The sequence below is a fragment of the Arvicola amphibius genome, chromosome 12, assembly GCF_903992535.2.
Source record: "Arvicola amphibius chromosome 12, mArvAmp1.2, whole genome shotgun sequence".
Classification (NCBI taxonomy): domain Eukaryota; kingdom Metazoa; phylum Chordata; class Mammalia; order Rodentia; family Cricetidae; genus Arvicola; species Arvicola amphibius.
In genome coordinates this window covers 29,017,521-29,044,516 of record NC_052058.2, presented here as the reverse complement: position 1 = coordinate 29,044,516, position 26,996 = coordinate 29,017,521, and the positions used below count along the sequence as shown (strand labels likewise).

Genomic DNA, 26,996 nt, shown 5'->3' with positions numbered 1-26,996 from the left:
CCCTGAGCATGCTGGAACGGAATATTCAGAAACCAGCCTGCACAACAAAGCGGCTGGGCTAGCCAAGAAAGCAGTGTTCAAACCGCTGGATGTCCTAACTTAAAAAAAGGAAAATGAGGGGCTGGAGAGATGGCTCACAGGTTCAGAACTGGCTGTTTTTCCAGAGGGCCTGGGGTTCAATTCCCAGCACCCACATGGCAGCTCACAATCATCTGTAATTCCAGTTCCAGAGGATTCGACACCCTCATACAGACATACATGTAGGCAATCCACCACCACATGTAAAAGTAAATGGGCTGGAGAGACGACCAGTGGTTAAGAGCACTCAGTAGAGGACCTGGGTTCAATTCCCAGTACCCACATGGCACTCAGCTGTCTGTAATTCCAGTTCCAGGGTACCTGGAATGAGCATGCACACACAATAAAAAAATGCAAACAAAATTTTAAAAATGCATAAGATTAGTATGGTCTCCATAGCAAATTATACACCAGATAGTGAGACCCTGTCTCCAAAAATAAATAACTAAAATAAAAATGAATCAAAAAAGAAAAAGAAAGTAAAGCTTAACCTAAGCCTCACAACTTCTACCCAAACTGACTCCAAACATTTAGCTGGCAAGACTGTGGTGAACAGGCATTCTCATCCATTGGCAGTGGTACACAATCTGCTGGAACCCACCTGAAGTGAAATCCAACAATAGTTAACAAAATGTTCCTATGTGTTCAACTTTCAATTCAGTAATACAACTTCTGGGGCATTTCTTCTAAAAATGTTTCTAATAGGCAGAAATCCTTATGCTGGGTTGGACTCATGGCTCAATGCCTGTTCTGCATGCGTGAAGACCTAGCTTCAATTCCCAATATCAAAAAAAATGTCCTTATGTTAAGAATATTTACTGGAACATAAATATCATTACAACAGTTCAGAAACGGCCTAAATGTCCAAGCATAGAATAAGTGAGTAAATTCTAGAACAGCCCTAAGGTAAAACATTGCTTAACTGTACCAAAGATTGAACATCTTTATGAACTGACAATGGGTGGTGTCCAGGAGAATCCTCTTTTTTGTTGTTGTTGGGTGTTTGTTTGTTTTATCAAGAAAGGGTTTCTCGGGCTGAAGAGATGGCTCTGAGGTTAAGAGCACTGGCTGTTCTTCCAGAGGTCCTGAGTTCAATTCCCAGCACCCACATGGTGATTCACAGCTGTTGATACTGAGATCTGATGCCTTCTTCTGGCGGGCAGGCATACATGGAGGCAGAATGTTGTATACATAATAAAAAATAAATCTTTAAATAAAACTAAGAGGTAGTTCCAGTCAAAGGTGATGTATAAATGGGAAAGAGTTATATTCAAGAAAGGGTTTCTCTGTGTAGCCCTGACTGTCCCGGAACTCCCTCTGTAGACCAGGCTAGCTTCAAACTCACAGAGACCCACCTGCCTCTGCCTCCTGAGCGTTGGGATTAAAGACATGCTCCACCACTGCCCAACCAAGGTAGATCCTCTTAAGTAACAAAGAAGACTGCTAGAGAGTGTATGTTTATAGTACGAAAAGGAGAAACAAGAAAACATAGATGTAGCTGCTTATTTTTTTAAAGATACACAAAAAGCACAAACCAGGAAAAGAGACTGCTTACCTTGAGGGAGCTGGGGTGTGTGACAGAAATGGGAGCGTAGGAATGGAGGAGGCTGAAGGAGGAAATGACAGCTTTCCTGCATACAGGAATAGCGCACAGCGTGACTCTCAGACTTGTCACATTGTTTCAAACAAGGCTGAGGATAAAAGAAAAAAACATCTTTTACACTTAAATAATAACAAAGACAATAAACTTCAGGTTAATTCAAACGCATTGTGTGGGGAAAGCGGCACAGGGAATTTTGGTACCTTGTTTTGCCTATATAAACCCAGATTAAAGATAAAGAAGCAGGGACTAGAGAAATGGCTCAGCAGTTGAGAGCACCGGCTGCTCTGGCAGAGGACCCAGGTTCAGTTCCCAGGACCCACATGGGGCCTTACAACTGCCTGTGACTCAGCTCCTGGGCATCCAACGCTCTATTTATTTATTTATTTATTTATTTATTTATTTATTTATTTATTTATATTGTTGTTGTTGTTGTTGTTATTATTATTATTTTGCTTTTTTGAGACAGGGTTTCTCTGTAGCTTTGGAGCCTGTCCTGGAACTAGCTCTTGTAGATCAGGCTGGCCTCGAACTCACAGAGATCCACCTGCCTCTGCCTCTGCCTCCCGAGTGCTGGGATTAAAGGCGTGCACCACCACCGCCCGGCCCCAACGCTCTATTTTAGCTGCCATAGGCACCTGTGTGTAACACACACACACACACACACACACACACACACACACACGCAAGCATGAGTTTTTTGAACTTTTGTCAATATTAAAAATTGTAAATCTTGGGGCTGAAGAGAAGGCCCAGTGGTTAAGAGCACTGACTGCTCTTCCAGAGGACCCGGGTTCAATTCCCAGCACCCACATGACAGCTCACAACTGTCTGAAGATCCAGTTGCAGGGGATCTGACACCTTCACACCAATGCACATAAAATAAAGTTAAATAAACCATAAAAAAATATTTTTAAAAAAACCTGTAAATCTTGAAAATGTAACTTAGTGGTAGAAGAACACTTACCTAATATGCAATAGACCATCAGTTTGATTCCTTGCTCAATATGTATACATACTAAATACTGTGTCTAGTTAATAAGCTTGCTTTTTGTGTGAATCAGCCATTCTGAAACTATTCTGTATCTTACAGGTTTGGGCAAGTAGATGAACGTGTTGAGGAAACGCAAGCCGGTTTCTCACAGGTGTGGAGGTACGGAAGCATACGGCGGTTGTAAAGCCAGACCGCAGGGCTGGGATTGGAGCCAGACTGCGGAATTGGGGTGTGTGGGAGCAGAGTGTTGGGCGGTGATAGACCGCGGCTCTGTGGACTGGATTCTAGAACAGCACTTGAGAGCAGGGAATGGTGGACTCGTCCTTAGGTTAGCACTTGCGAGGCCTCACACTCTGTGACATTGTATCTGCCCCAGTGTTACCGTCCAACCTTGGCCGGTATGCTCACTCAAGACCTGTTAGGCTGTGGTCAGAACCTGGGGCCTTATACGTGCTAGGCCGAATTCCATCTCTGAACCACATTCCAAGCTTGGCCTCTCTGTTAAGTTACAGAGATGATTATCTGCCAAAGGCACTTTTTAGTTTGAGGCTTGGAACAATAGCAAAGTAAACATCCAGAGCCAGTGTATGAGTCAGACTTTTCCCTGCAGCAAGGGAAGAAACTTCCTGGAGCGGTACCGGGATCGATAGGCTCATTGGAAGCCTGGTTCTAGGTCTAGGGTGTGGCGATAGCTACCGCTCACATGACATCATTGGGAGCACCTTCCCTTTCCCTCACTCAGGCCTCCTCTGCTCGTGGACACGGTGTGATGAGATGACTCAAGGCCCATCTCTGGCCAGTGTAGGAAACTAAAGGGAGGGCAAGCCTGCCAGACCCACGAGGGAAGTCTCTAGGATTCCCAGTTCTAAGGGTTGAGTAGTTAGCCACTCTTAGCCCACAGAGATGGGCCATTTTCTCCAGCAGCCTCTGAAACTGCAAGGAATAGGGGCAGGTTTCTCACTAGGAAGCACACAGAAGAAAGTCTGGCACACACACAAAGCAATGAGTCTCACCACTTGTCCTTGCTGCAGACTTCCTGAAGTTCTGATTTCTGTTTACGCCTCCCACGTGGAAATACATACATACATACGTAACCTAGTCTCTTTGCTCTGTGACAAACTCCTGTGGGAATGCCAGTCCTCACACAGTTGGGTAGACCTGAATGTATTTGTGTCCTCTGTCCCCGGGGACTACCTGCCTTAGACACCGAGTACAAGCTCAGGGACTATCACTTAAAATTCCGAAGACCTCCGAAGGGGTCCCTGCTGACTCAGTCCCTCCTCAGCCGGCCTTCCTAGTATACTTGTTGCCAGGCAGTAAATCTCTGACACAGCTGTCTGATTTCACCTGCTATAGAACCCTTTCTGCTTCTGTCTTCAAGCCTGTCCTTAAAAGGGGGAGAAACTTAATTCATATATTTTTGTCTTTAACTTAGTGGATAAAACCTCCCCGCCTACTTGGGATCCTCTGGGCCTTTGTTGGAGGAACCACGATCCCAACCTTCTACGAGTTGATGCGCCGTGTCTTCAGGAACATCTCGCCCAGAGGACCCACTTCATCTCCAGGTATCATTCTGTGGGTTGCTTTTGAACACCCTATATCTTTATTTCATTTTATGTTCAGGTTTTATTTTTATTTTATGTGCATTGGTGTTTCACCTATCTATCTGTTGTCTGTGTGAGGGCGTCGCATCCCCTGGAGCTGGAGTTACAGACAGCTGTGAGCTGCCACGTGGTTGCTGGGCATTGAACCCGGGACCTCTGGAAGAGCAGCCAGTGCTCTTAACCACTGAGCATCTCTTGGGCCTGAACACCCTCAGCATCCAGGGAATCTGAAATAAGAATACATGAGAACCATGCTGAGTTTCTGTTTAAAACACAGATTTCTGGAGATTAGGAGACGGCTCAGTGGATGGGGCACCCGCTGTGCAAGCATGAGGACCTGGATTTGGATCCCCAGCTGCTATACACAAAAGGAAAGCACACGTGTCTGCAGTTCCAGAACCGGGGAGGTGGAGACTGGGATCCCTAGGGCTCGCTCGACAGCCTGCCTAGCCAAATGCTGGACTCCAGGGTCAGTGAAAAACCCTGTCTCAGAACCAGAATAGAAGGTATTGTGGCACACTCCTAGAACTTGGGAGGTGAGGCAGGAGGATCAGGAGTTCAAGATTAGCCTCAGCGTTGAAGCAAGTCGAGGCCAGGTTGAGATACCCTCTCAAAAAAAAGTGGCTGGTAATTGAGGAAGACAACACACACACACACACACACACACACACACACACACACACACACAGTGCAGATCCCCTGAGGAGTAGGGCTGCTCCTGTGAGTATCTGTGGGAAGAGCTGTGAGAGCAAAGGGAAGAACCAAGTACCATCCATGGTCCTGGGGCAGAAAAGTAAGGAAAATGAGCAGGGTCAGAGCCTAGGAAATCAAGAGGTCCTCTTCTGGGATACGGTTTTTGTCTAAAGTACTGAAAGTCTTATGCTGGGGGAAAAATGCCTCTGATTTTCAATTTAAGAAAGCCTGCTCTGGGCTAAAGAAACCGCTCTGCCGTTAAGCACACTGCCCTTCCAGAAGACAGCTGACAGCTATCTGTAACTCCAGTCTTCCCTCTGCTGGCCTGCTTGAGTACTGCATGTATGTGGTACACAGATGCAGGCCAACCACCATACCCTAAAAGTAAATAAATCTTTATAAAAAGGGAGAGAGGGAGAGAGGGAAAGAGGAAGAGAGGAAAAGAGGGAAGAAAGCAGGGAGGGAGGAAGGCAGGGAGGGAGGGAGGGAGGGAGGGAGGGAGGAAGGAAGGAAGGAAGAAAGGGAGGCAGGAGGGAGGGAGGGAGGGAGGCAGAGAAGAAGGAAGCCACTCTGAGCCTGGCATGGTGGTGCAAAAGCTGAAGCAGACCCTGTGTGTTGGGGAAAGTGGGGTTTTCATACTGACAGATGGTAGAATGTAGATGGTAAGGAGACTGTAGGGAGACAGTAGGGAGACTGTAGGGAGATGGTATTATTTATTGGGCGGCTTTACACACATCAGTTTGGTTTAATTCTTTGTTTTGCTTGTTTTTTTTTTTTTTTTTTTTTTTTTTGAGACAAGTTTTCTCTGTAGATTTGGTGCCTGTCTTGGAACTAGCTCTTGTAGACCAGGCTGGCCTCGAACTCACAGAGATCTGCCCGCCTCCTGAGTGCTGGAATTAAAGGCATGTGCCCCCACTGCCTGGCTGGTTTGGTTGTATTAGTAGACAACATAACCACCACCTGAGCTTAAAGAGTCTCACATTTTGTGGTAGGAAAAGGCTTTTTGCCATTGTCCTCACCACATTGCCTTATTGAAACAAACAATTCTGCTAGATTTGTGTATTGTTCCTGGTTAGCTTCTGCACAGAGTGTTTTCAGCCTGGTCTCTGTTGATAGACATCAAGATTGTTTCTTTTGTTTTCCATGCTGATAAAAGTGTTATTGCATAAACCTAATGTCTGTCACCTTCTCACCCCAATTTGGATGTTGAACTCCTAACTGCCAAGGTGATGGTGACGGGAATGGGGCCTTTGGGAACCATCAGGTCCTGAGAGTAGTCTTCATGAGTGGGATTACTGTTCTCACAGAAGAGGCTCCATGCAGGGTGAGGCTCAGTGATAACGTGTGTTTAGCAAACAAGGGGCTAAAACAATCACTAAAGACAGATAAGGACTATCGGGGGAGTTTAGCTAGTTATTTTGTTACCAGCCTTCAGTCTGGGCTGGGTGTTTCCAGGTTCTTGCCCTCTTAGTAAAAGAATTGAAAATAAGGGCTGGCATAGATTTGTAAAATATGTGAGATAATTTTATTTGGAGCAAAAAAATAGTACAGATCAAAGAGAGATACACTGTTAAGATTGACAAGGAGCCTCGTGAGCAGGGATACTGGAGGGTCTGGACTATTGTGCAGGCTTTCCTTTTCTGCAGTTCAAGAGAAAGAAGGGCTGATCTCTAAGAGGCCCTCTATTATGGCTGTTTTTTGACTCTGCATTTTATATTAATCAATTAATTATTGTGCATACCCAATTGTGCATAGGCATAAGATGGTAAATAGGGGATTCTCTCTTAGAGGACACACGGTTTTGCTCACTGCCCAAGTCCTCCAAACAAGGGCAAGCAATATTAGCCCTTAAATTCATCCTATTTGGACACATCAGGAATATACTTGAACAGAAACTGCCCAAATTTGATTTCTATGATGGACGGGGATCTCGTACCACTCTGTTCAGATGGGGGTGAGTGGGTTTTGAGAGCCTCCGAGGACAGCGAGCAGTTGTTTGGAGGGGCATGTGCATGGTACATGCTGGGGAAGAACTAGACTGTCAAGTGCATTATTACAAGGGAGGTGGGGTGTGCTGTGCACACAATCCAAAATCAGGTGGGGGATCCAGGGTGTAATGATCTGTTTTGTCTTTTTAAGAGACAAGCCCTGACCACTCCCTCCCTTGCCTGCTGAGGCAGGCAGATCTTCTTTCCTGCTTGCAGCCTGAGTCTCTTCCTTTTCCGTTTCCCTCTCAAAGAGGCAGCTTCTTCCTCTCTCCACTTCTCCCCTTCTCCCTTCTGTCTCTCCCCCCTCTCTCCCCTCTCTCCTCTCTCTCTCTGCTCTCCTCCCCTTCTCCCTTCCCCCTCCATAACCCACTAAATAAATACCCAACCTCACTCTGTGTGGCATGCCTATCCATGTCTCTGTGTTTTTCCCTGCTGTCATGTGTCTCCCTGACCAGGACCAGTCATTGCTAGGGGATCTGCAGCCATCCCTGCCTGGGACTGGTTGCTCTTGGGACCCCCTGCCTACTGCCTGCTGCCACATGGCCCGCTGCCTGCCGCCAGGGATCCTGCAGTATTTTTTATTAATCCATCACACAGGGTACTGAACTGTCTCTTACACTTGCCTAACACACTTTTGTTTCTCCCCAGAGTTCTCACTGAGCAGTGACTAAGCAATTCTGGACCTATCTCAAGTACAGACTAGCCTAGGTCCAGCCAGGAGACAGAAACAACATAATTTAAACAGGAAAAAAATTAATGACTATAAGAGATCAGAGAAATGAAGGATTGGTTAGTAAGAAATAGAGGAAACATTTAAGAGTATATTATCAAAATACATTGCATGGAATTCTCAAAAAATTGATAAAAATACCGTTTTAAGAAAGAGGCAGGCGGGTCTCTGAGTTTGAGGCCAAGCTGGTTGTAATGGAAAAACAGCACAGGACCCTGAAAGGTGGCAGCAGGTCACTGCAGGTGGTTTAGGGTAGTGGTGGATGAGACAGCCATGAGGAACAGACTTGGATGGGCAGCCAGTCCCAGGAGGAGCCGTGGTGGGTGAGAGACAGAGACAGATAGGCACGCCATGCAGAGAAAGTGGGTATTTATTTAGTGTGTTATAGAGGGGAAAAGAGGGAAGAGCAGGGGGGGGAGGGAGCGAGGGAGGGAGGAAGGGAGGGAGGGAGGGAGGGAAGAGAAACAGGAAAGCAGAGGAGAGACAGAAAAGGGAGGAGCTCAGGCTGGAAGCAGGTGAGGGGAGAGGGCAGGACTTGTCCCTTAAAGGGACAGGACAAACCATTACACTGGTCTACAGAGCAAGTTCCAGGAAAGCCAGGGCTATGTAGGAAAAACCCAGCCTCAGAAGTAATTTAAGAGAACTTTGAAAAATTGGGATAAGAATGCTGAAGTGAAGCCATCTGTCGGGAACTGACTTTGACAAGAATACCACTTACCAGGGTAGGAGCACAAGGATTAGAAAAACAGTAAAGGAAACAAAGACATTAGTGAAAATAACAAACAGAAGCATATATAACAAATTAGAAAATAGCAGAAGTGAATGCTGAAATCTGCCCACATTTAATTTTCCATATACTTCTAAATCCCAATACAAACCCCAATACACCAGGAGAAAGAAGGCAAACGGCTGCTTTAACATGATACAAAGGACAGCTAAACAAAAACAAAAAGCAACAAGTTGAGAGAAACCACCCAAAGTAGAGCCCCTTCTGCCAGAGCAGAGACCTGGAGCTTGGGGGAGGGCAGCCATGTTTCCTGAGTGGTGGAGAAATCGCTATGATACTGTGCTACCTTGAGAGCTACGCTCTGGTGCGGGGAAGGCTGCTCATGCTCCTCACTGGAGCTGCTCTCACGAAATTTCCCAACAGAGAGACCAGGAGAGGTTCTGGTTCTTAGAACCCGGTATCGGGAACGTTGCGTGTGTAACAGAGCTGGACACTAGAGAAGCAGCCTGCACTTCAGGTGCTGGGAGAGCCACCCAGTGGGTGCGGAGCGCGAACTGGGAAAGACGCGCTCAAGGAACCCCTAAACTGAGGAAACCCTTCCGGGGACGCTGGCTTCTTTCTTCGTGCGGTCTCTTCATTGCCCTCTACTGACAAGTTTAGTATAACGCTAAGGAAAATATTTAAATAGACCAGCTACAAAGCTTCATTTTTGCATATCGGCTAATGATGGTTGAGTTTGAACCTAAAAGAGGCAATAAATTGATAGCTAGTGAACCCTTCCCTTTGGGTGCTCACCTTCCATGTGCTCCTCTTCACACATATCAGAATCTCTATGATTCCACCTAATAGGATACAGCTGTTCATTGGAGAAATGAAGATGCTCTCATCTTTTGAGAGAAGCTCTCTCCAAAACGGAAAAGCGTACAGTCCCAACAGCAATCGTATGTGTTGCTAGATATATTACTCGCTATCCCACTGAATTATCCAAGGACTAAACTAAAGTTGGGCACGGTGTGGTGGCTTGAAGAGGTATGGCCCTCATAGATTCATGTGACTGAATGCTTGGCCCACAGGGAGAGGCACTATTAGGGGTGTGGCCTCGCTGGAGTAGGCGTGGCCTTATCGAGGCCGGGTGTCACTGTGGGGAGGAGGACTCTGAGGTCTTATTTGCTCAAGCAACTTTTATATAAAATTAAGTGCCATTTTAATTTTATATAACAAAATATTCAACATAGATAATCACATACAGATAATCACACACATATAATGGGAAGAGAGTGTAGTTTCTTTAAGATATAATTGACATCTCTGATTTCCTTATTCTAGTCCTTTTTGTATCTCCTTCACTTTCAGCCAAAGAGGTGGTTGGGGGCTCTTTCATTGACGGTCAGACTCAAGTCTCAATCCCCCAAACTCTGAATACTCTGGGTTGACTTTAAATATCATACATACAGGCTGGAGAGATGTCCCAGAGGTTAAAAGCACTGGCTGCTCTTCCAGAGGTCCTGAGTTCAAATCCCACAACCATCTGTAATAGGATCTAATGCCCTCTTCTAGCATGAATAAAATAAAAATAACTTAAATTATATACACACTTTTATTTTTATTTTGTTTGTTTGTTTTTTGAGACAGAGTTTCTCTATGTAACAGTTCTGACTGCCCTGGCACTCGCTTGGCAGACCAGGCTGACCTCAAACTTGCTGAGATACACCTGCCTCTGCCTCTGAAATGCTGGGATTAAAGGCATGCGTCACCACCACCCGGCTGTAATTTTATGTATGTAGGTGTTCTTAATGTGAAGTAAACTACAGGATACAGCAATGGCCCTTGAGATGCTTTGGCCATGTTATGAGAATGAGTGACGGCAGATACCCGAAGATAGCACTGCTTGGAGGAGTGCCCAGGATAAGACGAAGAGGAAGGTCCAAAAAAATGCTGGATAGACAACATAAAGGAAGACGTGGAACCTCGGGTATGACAATAACACAAGCATCTAGGGCTGCCCAGGACAGGAAAAAACTGGAGAACCATCATAAACGGCTGCCTATGCATTCTCAAGCATTGCTGGGGCATAAATGATGATAATCATGATGATGATGATGATGATGATGAGTGATGAGATATTTTGCCTGCTTTTGTGTGTGTGTGTGTGTGTGTGTGTGTGTGTGTGTGTTTTCCATGGACATGCAGTTCCCAAAAGTACCAGGAGAGGGCAGTGGATCTCCAAGAACTGGCTATAGATACAGTTGCAAACAACCACGTGGGTGTTAGGAATCAAAACTTGGTCCTTACAGAGTGTTGTCATTCAGACATGACAGTCAGTCTTTAGACAACCTCTTCAAGTTTTAATTAGGCCATCTGTCTCACACACAGGGTAGGTATGTCATAAAGCCAGTGAATTCCATGAACATTCCTCAGTGTGTTTCCCTTCCTGGGAAATGAATCTCTAATTAGATGCAATGATCTGAGGCTGTCTGTTTGGTTTAGTACACTGTTCTCTGAGTCTCCAGATATGCTATGGTGCTGGTGGGCTGTGTTGTGGATGATGAAAGGCAGATTTCTCCTTAGGGAAGGAAGAAATGACAGACAACAGGAATGGGCTACAGGGAACCTATGATATTAGACTAGTCTCCAGTTTATCTAATGAACTCATGGCATGTGTATTCACATATGTATGCACACAGAGAGTAGATAAATCATATATACATATGTAATGTATTAGTACATGCATACATATACACACATATTATCAGATGTAAATATACAGCCTGTCCCCTGAGAAGGCCTGAGAGTGGTAAGATTTCTAACAGCAATGTTTATACCTAGGACATACTATATAAATATGAGACTCAATACAAGAGCCATGATTCTTGTAGAAATGGTTTATTCTAGAACTGGACGGGGAAAACACAAAGATTGAAGGACTTTAACAAATTGGAGAAGACTAAAAGACATTGGTGACTAAATGTAGAATGCAAGGATGCAAGGTAGGATTCTGGGCTGGACCCCGGCACTTGGATGCTGGGGCCCTCCCATCAGAAACCCACAGTCCACAACAGACAACAAAATACCAAATGCACACGCCGCAAAACCCTCCAGGTCATCAAACAGAAAGTCTGAGAACGTACCCCAACAGAGAGCAGGCTAAGTAAATCAGGCAGCTAAGCATACTGTGGAGTCTTGATTCCAGAGCAGAAGGTGATGCCACTTAAAAACTGGGAAAGTGGGGGGCTGGAGAGATGGCTCAGAGGTTAAGAGCATTGCCTGCTCTACCAAAGGTCCTGAGTTCAATTCCCAGCAACCACATGGTGGCTCACAACCATCTGTAATGGGGTCTGGTGCCCTCTTCTGGCCTGCAAACATACACACATACAGAATATTGTATACATAATAAATAAATATTAAAAAAAAACTGGGAAAGTGGGGCTGGAGAGAGGGTTTTATGAAGAAAAGTGCTTGCCATCCCCCCAGGCCCCACATGGTGGAAAGAAGAACTGACTCCTGAGAGTTCACACACACACACACACACACACACACACACACACACACGGAGGGGCATGTATTTGTGAGTGTGCTAATTCACTGACTCTAGGCAGTAAGATTAGAGTAGATTATTCATCTAGCCTGTTTGAGGCCCTGGGTTCCATCCTCCCAGCACTACAAATACCAAACCCTAAATAAAGCAAAACAAGTGTAGTGGCATTTCAACTGCATTTTAATAAATAAAGACTGCTTGAAGATCTGAGAGTAAAGCAGTCCCACTGGTCAGCCTTACAGACCAGATATGGTAACACACACCTTTAATCTCAGTAGCCACACTAGTTGCCACAGAAACTGGGTGGTGCGTGCCTTTAATGACAGTAGTGTACACCTTTAATCCCAGCCCTAGAGAGGCATATAAACCTGGGGAAGACAGCTCACACACGGAGTCTCCTTCTGAGATTCCAGGAGGCAAGATTGCCATTTCAGACTGAGGTCAAGGTAAGGTAAGTCTGGCTATATGCTTTTCGGATCATCAGGTTGAACTCTAATTTCTGACCCTGAGCTTTTATTAATCGTGCTTCAAACAAGGGGGAAAAAGTAGGGACATATGTACTGTAGTAATTTAAACAATAGAGGGCAGCCTGGGATTTCTTCACTCAGAGGTTCCCCACCTTATCTCTACGAGGAGGTCCTGAGCTTGGTACTCAGCACTGAGAGTGGGGGCCAAATAGGGCAAACTAGGGTATGTTGGAATAAATTCTGTTTTATTTTATTTTTGCTTTCAGATAGATAGATAGATAGATAGGTAAACGATAGATACATAGATACATAGCTATTGATATATAGATAGATAGCTATAGATAGATAGATAAATAGATATAGATAGATAGATAGATAGATAGATAGATAGATAGATAGATAGATAGATAGATAGATAGATGATAGATATCAGATAGTCTGTGTGGTGTGTGCATGTGTGTGCAGATGCTCTTTTGCTAACCAAAGGTCAATGTAGAGGAGAGAATGCTTTTCCTAGATTGAACTTTACCTTACTTTACCTATTTTGGGTAGAGTAGCTAGCCAGTGAACCATGGGATTCCCATGTCTCTGCCCCCTGCTGAGGTCACAGACATGTGCCACTGTGCCCAGCTTTTTATATCAGTGTTGGGGATCCAAACTCAGATCCTCATGCTTGTGCTGCAGGCTCTTCACCCATTGACCTCACACCCTAGCTCTCTTCTCTGTTTTCCTGTAATCTAAACCATATGTGTGTGTGTGTGTGTGAGTGTGCGCGCGCGCATGCTGTAGTGTTTGGGGAAATGGAATCCTGAGCCTCAAATATGCTATAGACAAGTATCTTAGCTAGGGTTTCTGTTTTTTTGAAGAGATACCATGACCACAGCAACTATTATCAATGAAAACATTTCATTGGGGGTGGGGCTGTCTTACAGTTTCGGAGTTTCTGTCCATTATCATCATGGTGGGGAGCATGGCAGCGTGCAGGCAGACATGGTGCTGGAGAATTGTAGTTGAGAATCCTACATCTTGCAGGCCATGGGAAGTCAACTGAAACACTGGGTGGTATCCTGAGCATAGGAAATCTCAAAGCCTCCCCCCCCCCCCACAGTGACACACTTCCTCTAACAAGGTCATACCCACTCCAACAAAACCACACCTTCTAATAGTGGCACTCCCAATGAGATTATTGGGGCATTACATTCAAACTTCCACAAGTGTTCTACTAAGAACTATGCCTCCATTCTTCTAAACGTACTCTAGAATTTTTAATTTCTTTTTTCCTGAAACAGCAAGAACAATGGTGACATCCTAAAATATATGGATGATTATGTCATATATTGCATTAAAATTCTGGCTTCATTCGGGCAGTGACGGCACTCGCCTTTAGTGGCAGCACTCAGGAGGCAGAGGCAGGCAGACCTCTGGAGTTCGAGGCCAGCCTGGTCTACAGAGTGAGCTCCAGGACAGACAGGCTACACAGAGAAACAAAAGCAAACAAACAAACAAAAATTCTGGCTTTAACAATTGTGCTCTGACTATCTAGGAGTAAATCTTTGGGGAAGTCGGATGAAAAATATTTTTGGTACTCCTTGAAATATTTTTGTACCATTTCCGTGAGTTTAAAAGTATTTTGTGAGAGATTTCATTCGAAATGAGCTTGAAATGTTGCCACCTTTCAGAAAGAGAAACCCGGTCACTGGCTCTGCATTCTGCTCTCAGCCCTGGCCTCAGGACGACGCACGCACAGAGCAGGTACAGGCTCTAAGAGTGGCACATTTACTAACGGAATGGAAGTCATGAACAAAGTTGGAAGCTCGGAGGCAGTAAATGAGACCGCCTGGACGGTCCCCGAGAAACATTATGAGACATTACATAATGGCAGCCATCAGGCATGGAAGAATTTATTGTAGATTTTCCGTGTAAGTATCCACTTATGTGAACTAAGGCCAATGGAACTCTGCTGCGAAGGAAGAGGTGAACGCTAGTAGCTACCTACCCCTGCCTGCGCCTGCGCTAACCGGCAGTTGCCTCCACCGGTCCTCTAGGATGCAGGATGCAGCCTTGCTCTCCCACCTTAGGAGAGGAAGTGGCCTGGAGCAGGCACCCAGGGTTTCTCAACTCTGGTGCACTTTGTTGCTCTGACTTTATCTCGCTCACCCTCCTGCTCTCTTTTTGCAATCTTGTTACTTTCTGCTCCACCTTAAGCAAACCGTAGTTTATATGTAGAAATTTTGAATTTTCTGTGCTACAGCCTTGGATAGGAAGAGAACAGAGTCAGGGCGAGCTGTGTGTGTCCTCTACTAGGGGCGCGGGTCTGTACCCACCATGGTATGTACCCGCCCGTACCTGTAGCGGGGCTTCCTTGTGAGGGAGATCTCTCAGCTTTTCACTTCAGAGTATAGAGACCCTCTGGGAGTGGGGGTGGACGCCTGTCCACTAGAGGGAAAGGTTGAAGGACCCGGAGTTCCAGGTCAGCTTAGACTAGATAGCAAGTTCCTGTCTGGGATACAGAGTGAGGCTATGCCTCTAAATTAATTAATCAAAAATAAAACTATCAGCCTTTAATCCCAGCATTCGGGAGGCAGAAGCAGGCTGATCTTTGTGAGTTCAAGGCCAACCCCATCTACAGAACTAGTTCCAGGACACCCAGGACGACACAGAGAAAATCTGTCTCGGAAAACCAAAACCAACCAACCAATGAAACAAACAAATAAATAAAATTCAGGGGCTAGCATACTGTTCACAGGACCACATTCTACCCCAGCACTTACAAGGTCGCTCACAGTGACCTATAACCCCAGCTCCAGGGAGTGTTGATACCTTTGACCTCCACTGGCACCTGCATTCACGTGCACATACACCCTTGATCCCGACACATACATACATAATTTAAAAAAAAATCAATCATAGGTACTGGAGGGATGTCTCTGATTAAGAGCACCGGTGTCTTCCAGAGGTTTGGCTCTCAGGACCCACATTGCAGCTAACAACTATCTGTAAACCATACTAAGCAGAAAATTCCAGGAAGAAACAAGTTATGGGGGGCTAGAGAGATGGCTCAGAGGTTAAAAGCATTGGCTGCTCTTCCAGAGGTCATGAGTTCAACTCCCAGCAACCACATGGTGGCTCACAACCATCTGTAATGAGATCTGATGCCCTCTTCTGGCGTTCAGGCAAACATGTAGGCAGAACACTATATATAATAAATAAAATAAATTTTTTAAAAAAGAAACAAATTATGTGTTTTAAAATCTGTTCTGAGGTCATACAAAATGTGTGCCATCTCCCGGAGAGCTGAGAAAGACTCTCAGAGCCACTCAGCCAGAGACACGGCAATGGAAGGCTCCGTGAGATGGTGGTGGTCTGAACAGGGACTCATGCTATGCGGAGTTCACTCTCTGCTTTGTGCTCGTGGTTCAAGTGTGCCTTTAGCTTCCTTCTCCCGCGTCATTTCTTTAGTCCAAAATCATGGGCTCCAACCTTCTGGAACCCTGTGCCCAAATGAGCTCTTTCTTCCCTAAGTTGCCTTGGTCATGGTGTGTTATCACAGCAATAAAAAGCAACTAATGCAGGCCTTCTGGGAGAGAGAGAGAGAGAGAGAGAGAGAGAGAGAGAGAGAGAGAGAGAGAGAGAGAGAGAGGGAGGGAGGGAGGGAGGGAGGGAGGGAGGGAGGGAGAGAGAGAGAGAACTGACTTGCTCCTCCACAACTGTGTAGTCACAAAACACATACATTTCTTTAAGTTTAAAAAAATCCCTGAGGAAATCTGAATAAGCTTGTGTTTTTAGCTTACAATATGAAGACTGAATGTTATGGGTAACAAACACACTGTTCTAATGTAGTATGTTAATAACAGAGGAAAGTAGGGGCAGGTGATATGGAAATGGCCAGTAATACCTTCTTAATCTTTCTATAAATCTAAACTGTTCTTCAGAAAGCCTACAACAGAGTAGTTGGTAATGCTTACGCCTGTAATCCTAGCACTCAGGAGGTTTCGGCAGAAGGAATGAAAGGCAAAGGCCAACCTGGGCTGCATAGCAAGACCCTGCCTCAGGAGAAAAGGGCTTTTCTAAGCTCAGTGGCAGAGAATGCGCCTAACGTCCTGCCATGAGTCCTTACCACCACCCAAAGGAAAAAAAAAACAGTCTAATAACAATAACAAAGAACTTTCCAATAACTATGACCTTAAAAGGAAGGCAGAAAGAGCCTGGGGTCAGGCTCAGGGTGCACAGCGGGACTCCAGCTTCCTCCCCAGTCCTGAAAAAAAAGTTTGACATTTCATTTAGTTTTATTTCAAACTTTAGCAAGGTTGATCCCCGCTCCCCACTCTGGTTTTGTTTTGTTTTAAATAATTCTTGGATTCATGACGTTAAAACCCAGAATTTCAATGATAATCCTGGTAAATTATTTATTCAACAAGTACGTGTCAACTGGGTGTGGTAGGGGCACACCTGTAATCCCAGCACTCACAAGGCAGAGGCAGGAGGATTACCGCAGGTTCCAGGCCAGATAGGTCTACATAGTGAGACCTGTCTCAAAACCAAGGAAACAAACACCCCGGTACAGATGCATCAAGTGCTGGCTAAAGATGGGAAGGTCGTACCCCATGTGGCACTGGGGACACAGGCCTTTCCAAAACACAGCGGTCCCCTGTCCTTAAGGCCCTCAGAGCACTGGCTGCTTTTAGGTTCACATGGGGGAACCATGATAGGTAAATTGAAAAACAAGAAAGCAAAAGCAAAGGACTGCTCCTGGATATGGTGGAAAAGAAAATTTGTTATAGATTGAAGGGAGAGCACAGCCAGAATCAGAGCCGTCTGGGAGAGTCCGGAGTGTCATTGACCCTGAACCATGTGAGGAGATGGGGGAGGCGTTGTCTGGTTTGGACAGTTTGAGTCAGTCTGAACCGGCTTGATCCAGTTTGAACCGGTTTAATCTGGTTTGAACTGGTTTGAATCAGTTTTAACCGGTTTGAGCCGGTCAGAACCGGGTTGATCCAGTTTGAACCATTCTGAACCAGTTTAATCTGGTTTGAACCTATCTGATCCAGTTTAATCCAGTTTGAACCGTTTTGAGCCTGTCTGAACTGGTCAGAACCGGTTTGATCCGGCCCGAACCATTCTGAACTGGTTCAATCAGGTTTGAGCTGGTCCAGTCAGAGCTGGTTTGAACCAGTTTGAACCGGTCAGAACCGGTCTGGACTGGTCTGAACCGGCTCAATACGGTTCGAGCTGGTCTGAGCTGGTCTGGATTGGTTTAATCTGGTTCAAGCCGGTCTGAACCAGTTTAATCTGGTTTTGAACCAGCTGGGACCGGTTTGAGCCAGCCTGAACCAATTTAATCCGGTTTGAACCAGCCTGAGCTGGTTTAATCTGGTTCGAACCGGCAGGAACCGGCTCGAGCCAGTCTGAACCGGTTTAATCTGGCTTGAACTGGTTTGATCCGGTTTGAGCCAGTCTGAACCAGTTTGATCCAGTTTGGACCAGTCTGAACTGGTTGGAACCAGTCTGTAACAGATTGATCCAGTCTGAACCGGTTTTACCAGGTTTGAACCGGGGTCAGAACTGGTCTAAACCGGTCTGGACCAGTTTGAGCCTGTTGGAACGGGTCTGAACTGGTTTAATCCGGTTTGAACCAGTCAGAACCGGTCTGGAGTTTCAATTTCTGTATCCCATGAGATGCTCAGATTTTCAAAAGGAAGATGTTGCTTTCACATAATTCGCTTAAAGCTGTAAGGTTAGATAATAGCCTTTGATAAATTCAGCTGACTTATAAACAGACAAATGTTTACATTAATTAAAAATATAACTAAACCTGAATATTTACGTATTTTAGTTAACATTGTGCTTCCATTTTTATAGTATTTCTCACTGGTTCTTAAAATCATAAGGATGCTGAGGGTGGACTTCTCTGCTATTATTCTCCATGCAATCTCGACCTTGATGTTGGGCACAAGCAATATTATAAATCATTATAAATCTTGTGATTGAAAGCAGCCATGCTTCTCCAGTGCAATTTCCTGTCGGATTCAATGTGGTCAAACCACATTCACACAGAGAATCTTTAAGTTTCTTTTTTAAAAATAATTTTCAAGAGAGAGAGACAGAGAACAATCCATCTTCTTCCTCAGAACCTGACTCTTCGTCTCTCAGAGAAAAAGACAACCACTATCTCATATGTTAAGTCCAAACTGCCAGTGACTCAATCTCTATTAAAAAGCAGTTCACACGTCCTTCTACCCTTCTCAGTGTCCACAAACATGTTGCCTCTTGGGGTGAAGGGTGGGCCCTGCTGCTGCAGACACCAGGTGCATAGGACACAAGATATATTCTTAGAGCTGTATCTGACCTGAAAGCCTCTTTCCTGTGGTCTCACTTCCATGGTACCTCAAATACTATTCAATTTGTTAAAGGAAGGAAGGAACTCAGTTGTCCTACCCAACGTCAACACCCATGAACCACAAGAAGGACCAGCATGACAAAATATCTGTATGGTGCAGTAAGACAATCCATCTGAATTGAAACACTTTCTAGCTTCTGGTAGTTATTTTTCTCTGTCCCAGGAAACAGTGGGGGGTCTGAACAGGTCTGAACCGGTCTTTACTGGTTTGATCTGGTCAGAAACGGTTTGAACCAGTCTGAATTGGTCTGAACCGGGCTTACTCCAGCTTGAACCAGTCTGAACCAGTCTAATCCGGTTTGAGCCGGTTGTAACCAGCTCGAGCCAGTTAGAACCGGTTTAAACTGGTCGGAACCGGTTTGAGCCCATTTAATCAGGTTTGAGCCGGTCAGACTTGGTTTGATCTGGTTTGAACTGGTCTGGGCCAGTTTGAACTGGCCTTAATCGGTTTATTCCAGTTTGAGCCAGTCGGACCCAGTCTGAACCGGCATGATCTGGTCTGAGCCGGCCAGAACCAGTTTGAGCCAGTCTGAACTGGTTTAATCCAGTTTGAGTCGGTCAGATCTGGTTTGAGCCAGTTTGAACCGGTCTGAACCAGTTTGATCCGGTTTGAAAGGTATTTTCTTTTCTACTTCAAAAGGAATTTTTTTCTTTTTTTAAATATTTATTTATTATGTATACAATATTCTGTCTGTGTGTATGCCCACATGCCAGAAGAGGGCACCAGACCTCATTACAGATGGTTGTGAGCCACTATGTGGTTGCTGGGAATTGAACTCAGGACCTTTGGAAGAGCAGGCAATGCTCTTAACCTCTGAGCCATCTCTCCAGTCTCCCACAAGGAATATTTTTACAGAAAGAAAAATTATACTGTTTGTGAAAATGAAATAGTAAAGTTCCTTGGAATAAGATTTGTTTGTTTGTTTGTTTACATGGGTGTTTCTTTGTTGATACACAATCCTACTGGCTAACCCTGGTTGGTCTGGAGCTTCCTGTGCACATGAAAAGGGCTTCAAACTCATGATGATCCTCCTGCCTCTCTCTCCTGAGGACTGGAGTTACAGGCACACACCACTGTGCCTCATCACTGGGTGGCAGAGGTCACAGTCGTCTTCCGTCCCATCCTGGTTCGCTCTGGCGAGTGCAATGACTTTCCTAAGGGGTCCCTGGCCAACCTCACAGCTGTTCTCATAGAAGACAGGGTCACCGCTGTCTGGTGAGATGCCACCTACAAAGCCTCAGATGGTAGACAGGTGTCACATTCGTCCCTTCATCTCGAGCCAACCTTGAAATGTGAGTCGGTTATCAATCTTATTTAGCAGATTAAGAAGGTTGAAGCCCAGCCGGCCTTCAAAACTGTGCCAATTTGCCCACTCCACAATGCAGAGCCAGCTTCAAATCGGGTCTGCCTATCTCCCAAGATGGTGGTGATTCTCCTCCCCTGCCCCATTGCCATGAGCTCCAGCCAGGGAAGACCTGATGTGGAGAAAGGGCTTGGTGCTGGCGTTGAGAGCTGGCTGCCTAAGGCGCATGGCTAAAACCTGCTGCATTGGCTGGTCCTCACAGCTGCTCTTTGACCACTTTATTTTTTTTAAATATTTATTTATTTATTATGTATACAATATTCTGTCTGCATGTACGCCTGCGGGCCAGAAGAGGGCACCAGACCTCATTACAGATGGTTGTGAGTCACCATGTGGTTGCTGGGAATTGAACTCAGGACCTTTGGAAGAGCAGGCAATGCTCTTAACCACTGAGCCATCTCTCCAGCCCTCTTTGACCACTTTAATGGTGTTTGTTGTGGGATATTTTACTCTTTTGGCTTTTTGAGGGGTCCACCACCAAGCTCCCAAACAAATCACACGGAAGCTTATTATTATTTATGGATGCCCGGCCTTAGCGTGGATTGTTTCTTGCCAGCTTTTCTTATCTTAAATTATCCCAACTCCTTCATGCCTCTGGGCTTTTATCTTCCTCTATTTCTGTATACCTAACTTTGTTTCTTTCTCCATGGCTTGCTGTGTAGCTGGCTGGATGGCTGGCGCCTGAGATCCTCCTCTTCTTGTTTGCTCCTTTCTCCTCCTTCCCTTCCTCTCAGAGGTCTCCTTCTATTTGTATCCTCTGCCTGCCAGCCCCGCCTATCCTTGCTCCTGCCTCGCTATTGGCCGTTCCTCTCTTTATTAGGACCACGGGGTGTTTCAGACAGGCACAGTAACACAGCTTCACAGAGTTAAACACATGTGTAAACAAAAGTCACACACCTGAAAATAACATTCCCCAATAGGCGGCCTTGGAATCTGAAGAGCATTTGTCCTTTAATTCGATTTTAATCGCGAATAAAGCCACTCTTCTACAAGCGCACTAAGCTTGATTACAGGAGGAGGGAAAAATCTTTGGGAGACAGAAGAGGCCTGAGGAAAACCTGAGGGCCGACTAACTCCCTGCGACACCATTTGGGTTAGCAGGTCCTTTGTCTTTTCTCAGAAGTGTGCAGCCAGCACCCACTTGTATTAAATTGCCACAGGGTAAGCCATCCAAGAAACCCTCAGCCTTCCTAAGCCGAAAGCCCCCCCCCCCGTGGCTTCCAGCTGAGCGCCCTGAACCAGTGTGCCCCTCCTGAGCGCCTGGCGTCTCTCCTCCTCCCCATCAGCACCTCTGAGCCCACCAGCATGCAGGCAATCAAACACCAAGCCTATGTTTGGGGTACTCTGACTCTCTCCATTACTCTGGGTTTAGCACTCCAGTCAGCCTCCCCATTTGCACGTCCTCTGGCAAACCGGATCTAGGGCTCACTCGGCACAGGAAATCTGGAAGCAGAGAACACGTGGGTTATGCGCCAACAGAGTTAGCAAAGAAATCATACATGTAATGATGCATAAATGTGAGGAACTGACTACCAACCAAGTCCCAGCGTTCAGTCAGAGAAGGGTTCCTGGAGAAGCAGGGGCTTCCTGCCATATCCATCCCAGAAAAATGAACGGTTCATGCTATTATTTGATTTCTAACAAAATCCACTGCTGTAATTAGGGATTTTTCTTATCTGACCAGGGTTTTGGTGGAGCGAGGAAGAACACTTGATATATTTGTCCTCAGCAACATTTTCCTTGCTTTGGCTATGCTAAGAATGGAACCCAGGGCCTTGCTGGCAAATGCTGCTCGTGGAACTCTACTCCCAGACCACCAACCTCTTCTTGGTGGTGGGAGTGTCGTGTTCACTGGTCAGTGCCAAGCAACGTGACAGACACTGAGGGCAGAGAAGGGAGCCAGGCAGGAATGGTGAGGGATCCTGTCCCTGGTGGGTAGAGACAGACTCTGACTTTTGGGAAGGTTTCCTTGTTCATCTCTACAGCAGTGGGGTTCAACTGTGGGAAGGAAATCATGCTCCACAAGGCCATGTGGGATTCTGGCCCCTTCTTTTACCTCATTTTTCCAGGCTAGAACCCTTCCAATCCTCCCTGTAAACCCCAACAGTCCAAGAAGCCAGGGTAAGAGATGATAACCACTACAGAAGATCAGAATGGTACCGGTATTGCCAAATACCAATTTATGGCCTAAATTTCCTGACCAAATTTGACCCTTTGATGTATGTAGCTCCCCTCTTCCACTCGCTTAGGGTCTTGAGAGAAGATAAACAAAGGCCCTTCATTTCTCAGCCCAAGGGTGTCTTTCTTCTGTGTTTTGGTCTTGGTCTGGACACCTCAGTTTCTTCTTTCTGTACCTACCACACTCTCTGCACACTCTGCACACTCTCTTACAGTGAGTGTGATGGAGGAAGTTCAACAATTGGCAGAGAGACAATAAAGAATTGGAGGGAGGGTAGCCCTGCTTTAAGTGCTGCAAAGCCAGGAGGCAACACCTCGTCTCCCCATCCTGTTTGTAAGGCTTTGCTACAAACGCCATGTATTTATTGCACATGCTCTGTCTGTCTCTCTCTCCCCTGTCTCCCAGAATACCACATCAAACAATGGAAGATGTCCAAATGGCTGCTAAGAATACTCCCAACCTATCAACATCCATTTGGCAATGACAGTTTCTTACCTACTGATAGGTAGGTAAGTAGAGAACGAGAGCATTGAGGACAGGAAGGGTGAGCCAGACAGGAGGGAAAGCTGGCTGAAATTAGAACCACTTTATTAGCAACCAGAGAAGCAATTAAGAAGACAATGAGATAATGAGCAGTTTGGGAGTAGTTAATGTTCATAATTCAGAAACCTCAAGTTTAGGAATGTAGCCTTAAAAATGAGATAAATGTGTGGGCATATTTTAAAATCACTGATACAACAGAAAATTCTGGTCCTGGATTGATTATTAAGCTATGGAACACCTCTAAGCAGGAATGCATGTAAGTTAAGGAGTGACTAACTTCATGGTTTCCTCCCTCAGTCTTTCACCAAACCCCAGCTCATCCTGACCACGTCTCAGCCTGTGACAAGGCTGGCCCTGGAGAGTCTTTTCTAAGGGGGTTTGGATGGCTAGAGGTGTTCTAAGTATGGAGGAGGAAGGGAGAAAAGTCCTGATTGCCAGACCTGAGGGAGGAGCTGCATGCTTCCTGCGGTTTGCGTGGGGTTGGCTCGGCTAGGCGTACAGAACACTTGAGGATCCTGACAGTGAAGTACAACCCAAATATCCCTACCTGCCTCTGCCTCCTGCGGGCTGGGATTAAAGAGCCATTGTGCACTGCTAGAAGGGATGATTTCTGGGCTCTGGAATGCGAAGGTTGCCTTGTTGGATGGACAGGGTGATGGTTAAAAAAAAAATCAAGATTGCGTGGAGGGGGACTATCAGTATAGTCAGAGAGAAGACATACAGGCAGGGTGAAGAACAAGATGGATATCCTTCTAGAATGCAAAATTCACTGGTCCGTGTCCAGGGTGGATAAAGGTACTGAACGTGGGGCTGGGAGGGAAAGTGGAGACAGCCATCAGGCTGCCACGGAGATGGAGGGTGTAATGTTGAGGGGTGTGGTTTAGGAGCACACATATGTGGCAAAGGAGAGGAAGAGCAACAGAGAAAAGTGACATTTTATTTCTATGGTGCTCTAAAGGAGGTCTGTGCCTCTTTCTTGAGATCTCTCTCTCTCTCTCTCTCTCTCTCTCTCTCTCTCTCTCTCACACACACACACACACACACACACACACACACACCCCACAAGGTAAGTTTGACTTGTGTTTGGAAAGAGCACTATTTTCCGGTTTTGGCTACGGGTCCTTAGGTAAGTCAGTTTGTGGCCGTAGCCTTTATTGCTTGCTTGCTTGCTACATGTTAACTAACAGAACTCCCCAGTTGAAGATTCTTGATCTTCATTTTGTCTTACAGGGAACAGCGCTGTGCAGGAAGCAAGTAATTTGTCCTACGTCCCAGGAGTAAATGTAGAGCCAGGATTTCTCTAGAGGCCTTATTATGCTGACATTAATACTGACATTTTCCTGTGTCTTTGGTAGAACGCAAGAAGGAACTTGACATGTGCAAAGTAAGTACTCATTAAATTACTAATTTTAAAATTACTATTATTATATTCTTTTGAGTCGCCCCAAGTTTTTGTCTGGAGCAGTCATTATTTAGACAAATCCTTTGGATAAAAAAAAAAAAAAAAAAAAAAAAAAAAAAAAAAAAAAAAACCCTTCAATGAGGGGGCTGAAACTTGCTGCAGCCGGAGCCTCAGAGGGGCGGGCTAGAAGGGCAGGACCAGGACAGAGAGGGCGGGACCTGGCGGAGGGACGCGGGGCGAAGCACGGTTGCGCATGCTCGGTGTGGACGGGCCCCCTGCTGCCACGGCTGCCACCGCCCACTCCGGACTTAGAGCGAGCTGCAGGCGGCAGTCAAGGGGAGAAGGGCCCCGCTGGGCGAGCGCACGGCCATGGCCCCGTGGCTGCAGCTCTGTTCCTTCTTCTTCACTGTCAACGCCTGCCTCAACGGCTCGCAGTTGGCAGTGGCTGCGGGCGGCTCGGGCCGCGCGAGGGGCGCCGACACCTGTGGCTGGAGGGTAAGGCGAGGGTTTCTTTGGGCTCCGGGTTACCTGGGGGCGCGCGGCGGGCACAGGTGCTCGCGGGAAGGCGAGCCGGGACCGGCCGATCTCCCGACGCCGGATCTGCGGTCAGTGGGGCTCCCGGCTCCTCCAGCCCATCCTGCGTCTCGGTCCCCGGGCGCGCGTCCGCCCGTCCCGCTCTGGATGAAAGAGGCCGCCGACCCCTGCCTTTGTGTTGCTAATGAGGCGCGGCCGCTGGCTGGGGTCCGACTCCCGAGGGCGGGTGGCTGGGCGGCGGGGCGGGGGCCGTGCGCCCCACCCTTTGTTCCCGGCCCTCTGCCCCAGGGCTACGCGTCCAGGATAGGGATCTTCCGGGCTGTCGCGGAGCGGGTGCGCTTCGGAGCTGGTGGTTCATGCCCTCGACCTCATGTCTGCAGTTCTGCAAGGGCTTAGGGCATCCAGGGAAGGGAACCTAGAGCCCTAGGGAACGATACATCTCCTTTCTCGCCATCGCTTTGTTCAGGCAGCTCGTCACCCTACTCCTTCCTAACTTTCTGAGAGACTGCCTGCCTTTCAGCCTTTCGTCTGGCTAACGGTCTCATGATGCCATCACTACCACTCAACGCGCCGCAGCTTGAGTTGAGGATGTTTTCATAGCCAAAGGTCCTCTCCGCCAGGTGCCCCAGACCTGAAACTGGTGGCGCCCAGACTTTTTCTGTGTACTTGGAAGCCCTCTCCCCAGAGCGGGTGTTCCTTTCCTGTGTAGTGCGGTCTCCTGGTTTGTGGACCTTGAGCCTTCCACAGAGACAAGGGCGCTGAGAGCCAGGCCAGTCGCACCTTCAGCCCTGTTGTGAGAACACAGGCTTTGCCCTCAGGCAGCCAAGAGCGTGTCTGCCCAGTCTCAGTTTTCTCATCTGGAAAACAGAGGGATGGGGATGTTGTTGCTGATTTCCGCAGGGCTCAGGGTATCTTAGGGAAGTTTGCTAGACCAAGGTTGTCTTAGCCTCAATACAGACAAGACCCAGGACAGGACGCCTCTTAAGGACACTTAGCTCACTTGCTTCACATTTAGAGAGAATCACAGTTCAGAAAACCAGAGAAGAACAGGCAGCTATGGTCAACGATTCCCACTCTTTTCCTCTTAGGGAATGCTGTTACCTTTTTCCCTTTGGGTAAAACCTCATGGTTTCTTACTGTGTTTCCACTGCAGTAAAATATCCCTGTTAGTTTTAACAGATTCCAAATTTCTTATCAATTCTTTTAAGATTTTAGATCTAGATTGGTCTTGGCAGTTGCTGTAGTACCTAGGATACCTGCTGCTTGTAAAGTTTTAACAGTGGATGTCTAATTGTCTCTGAACGATAACCCCCTCCCATGTGAGCCCATCACTGTCACCCACATTCCTGGCCTCCTGGGAGTGATCTCAACAGCTCCTGCCTTGGTGCCTACTGCAATCCTTCGCCTTCCTGGATGAACATGGAAGCTTCTGGGTCATATCCCAGAGTCCAGCCTCTTTCTCATGGCTCCTCTCTTCTGTGATTGCCTGCTTGGTACCTGTGAGGTTAGGCCTGGCTTCCTCACCCTCCTGCCTGCACAGCACTGTTTTCTGCCCCCTCCCCTCTGTTGTCCAGCTTCTAACGACACGGCCCCGGGTGTGCTTTCCATCACGACTGTTTTCTGCCCTGAGAGCCTGCTTTCCTGTGACACCGTGACACTCTTCAGGGAAACCCTCCCCAATGCTGTGCCCTGTGCTTTACTTTTTCATTCAGGTCCCTTACTCTTTGGTGCTTGCCAGTTCTGTGTGGTTAATTTTCTTGGTGGCCTCAAACCCTGGTGCCCTACAAATCTCGGTTGAGGACATGTAGACCCTGCAATCTTTCTGCAAAATCCTACGTTAAACAATTTGAAGAATCGGGATACCTGAGCCCAGTGCTTGTGATCCCAGCTACTCAGGTGGCTGAGGCTCAGGAACAAAAGTTTTGGGCTTGCCTAAGCTTCAGAATGAGTTTCAGGACTAGCCAGGGCAACTCAGAGAGACCCTTTCTCAAAAAAAGAAGAAAGAAAGAAGGAAGGGAAGAAGGAAGGAAGACTGGTGGGGGTGATATAGCTCAGCAGCAGAACATGTGTATGGCATGCCTGTGGTCTGGGTTCACCTCCAGTGGGAGGTAGGCAAGGAGATCTGCGTACCAGGCTTCCATGTGCTGTGTCCCGTCTGCAG

The 26,996-nt window shown here is 46.6% G+C and overlaps 1 protein-coding gene across 1 annotated transcript in view; it reads left to right on the top strand.

Moving 5' to 3' along the window:
• Window positions 1-24,648: 24,648 nt before the first annotated feature.
• Il17rd (interleukin 17 receptor D) overlaps window positions 24,649-26,996 on the top strand; it is a 66,305-nt gene continuing 63,957 nt past the window's right edge. Inside the window, exon 1 of the mRNA XM_038349587.1 lies at window positions 24,649-24,796. Coding sequence (XP_038205515.1) covers window positions 24,671-24,796 — 126 coding nt within the window. The 5' untranslated portion in view covers window positions 24,649-24,670. The remainder of the gene's footprint in view (window positions 24,797-26,996) is intronic.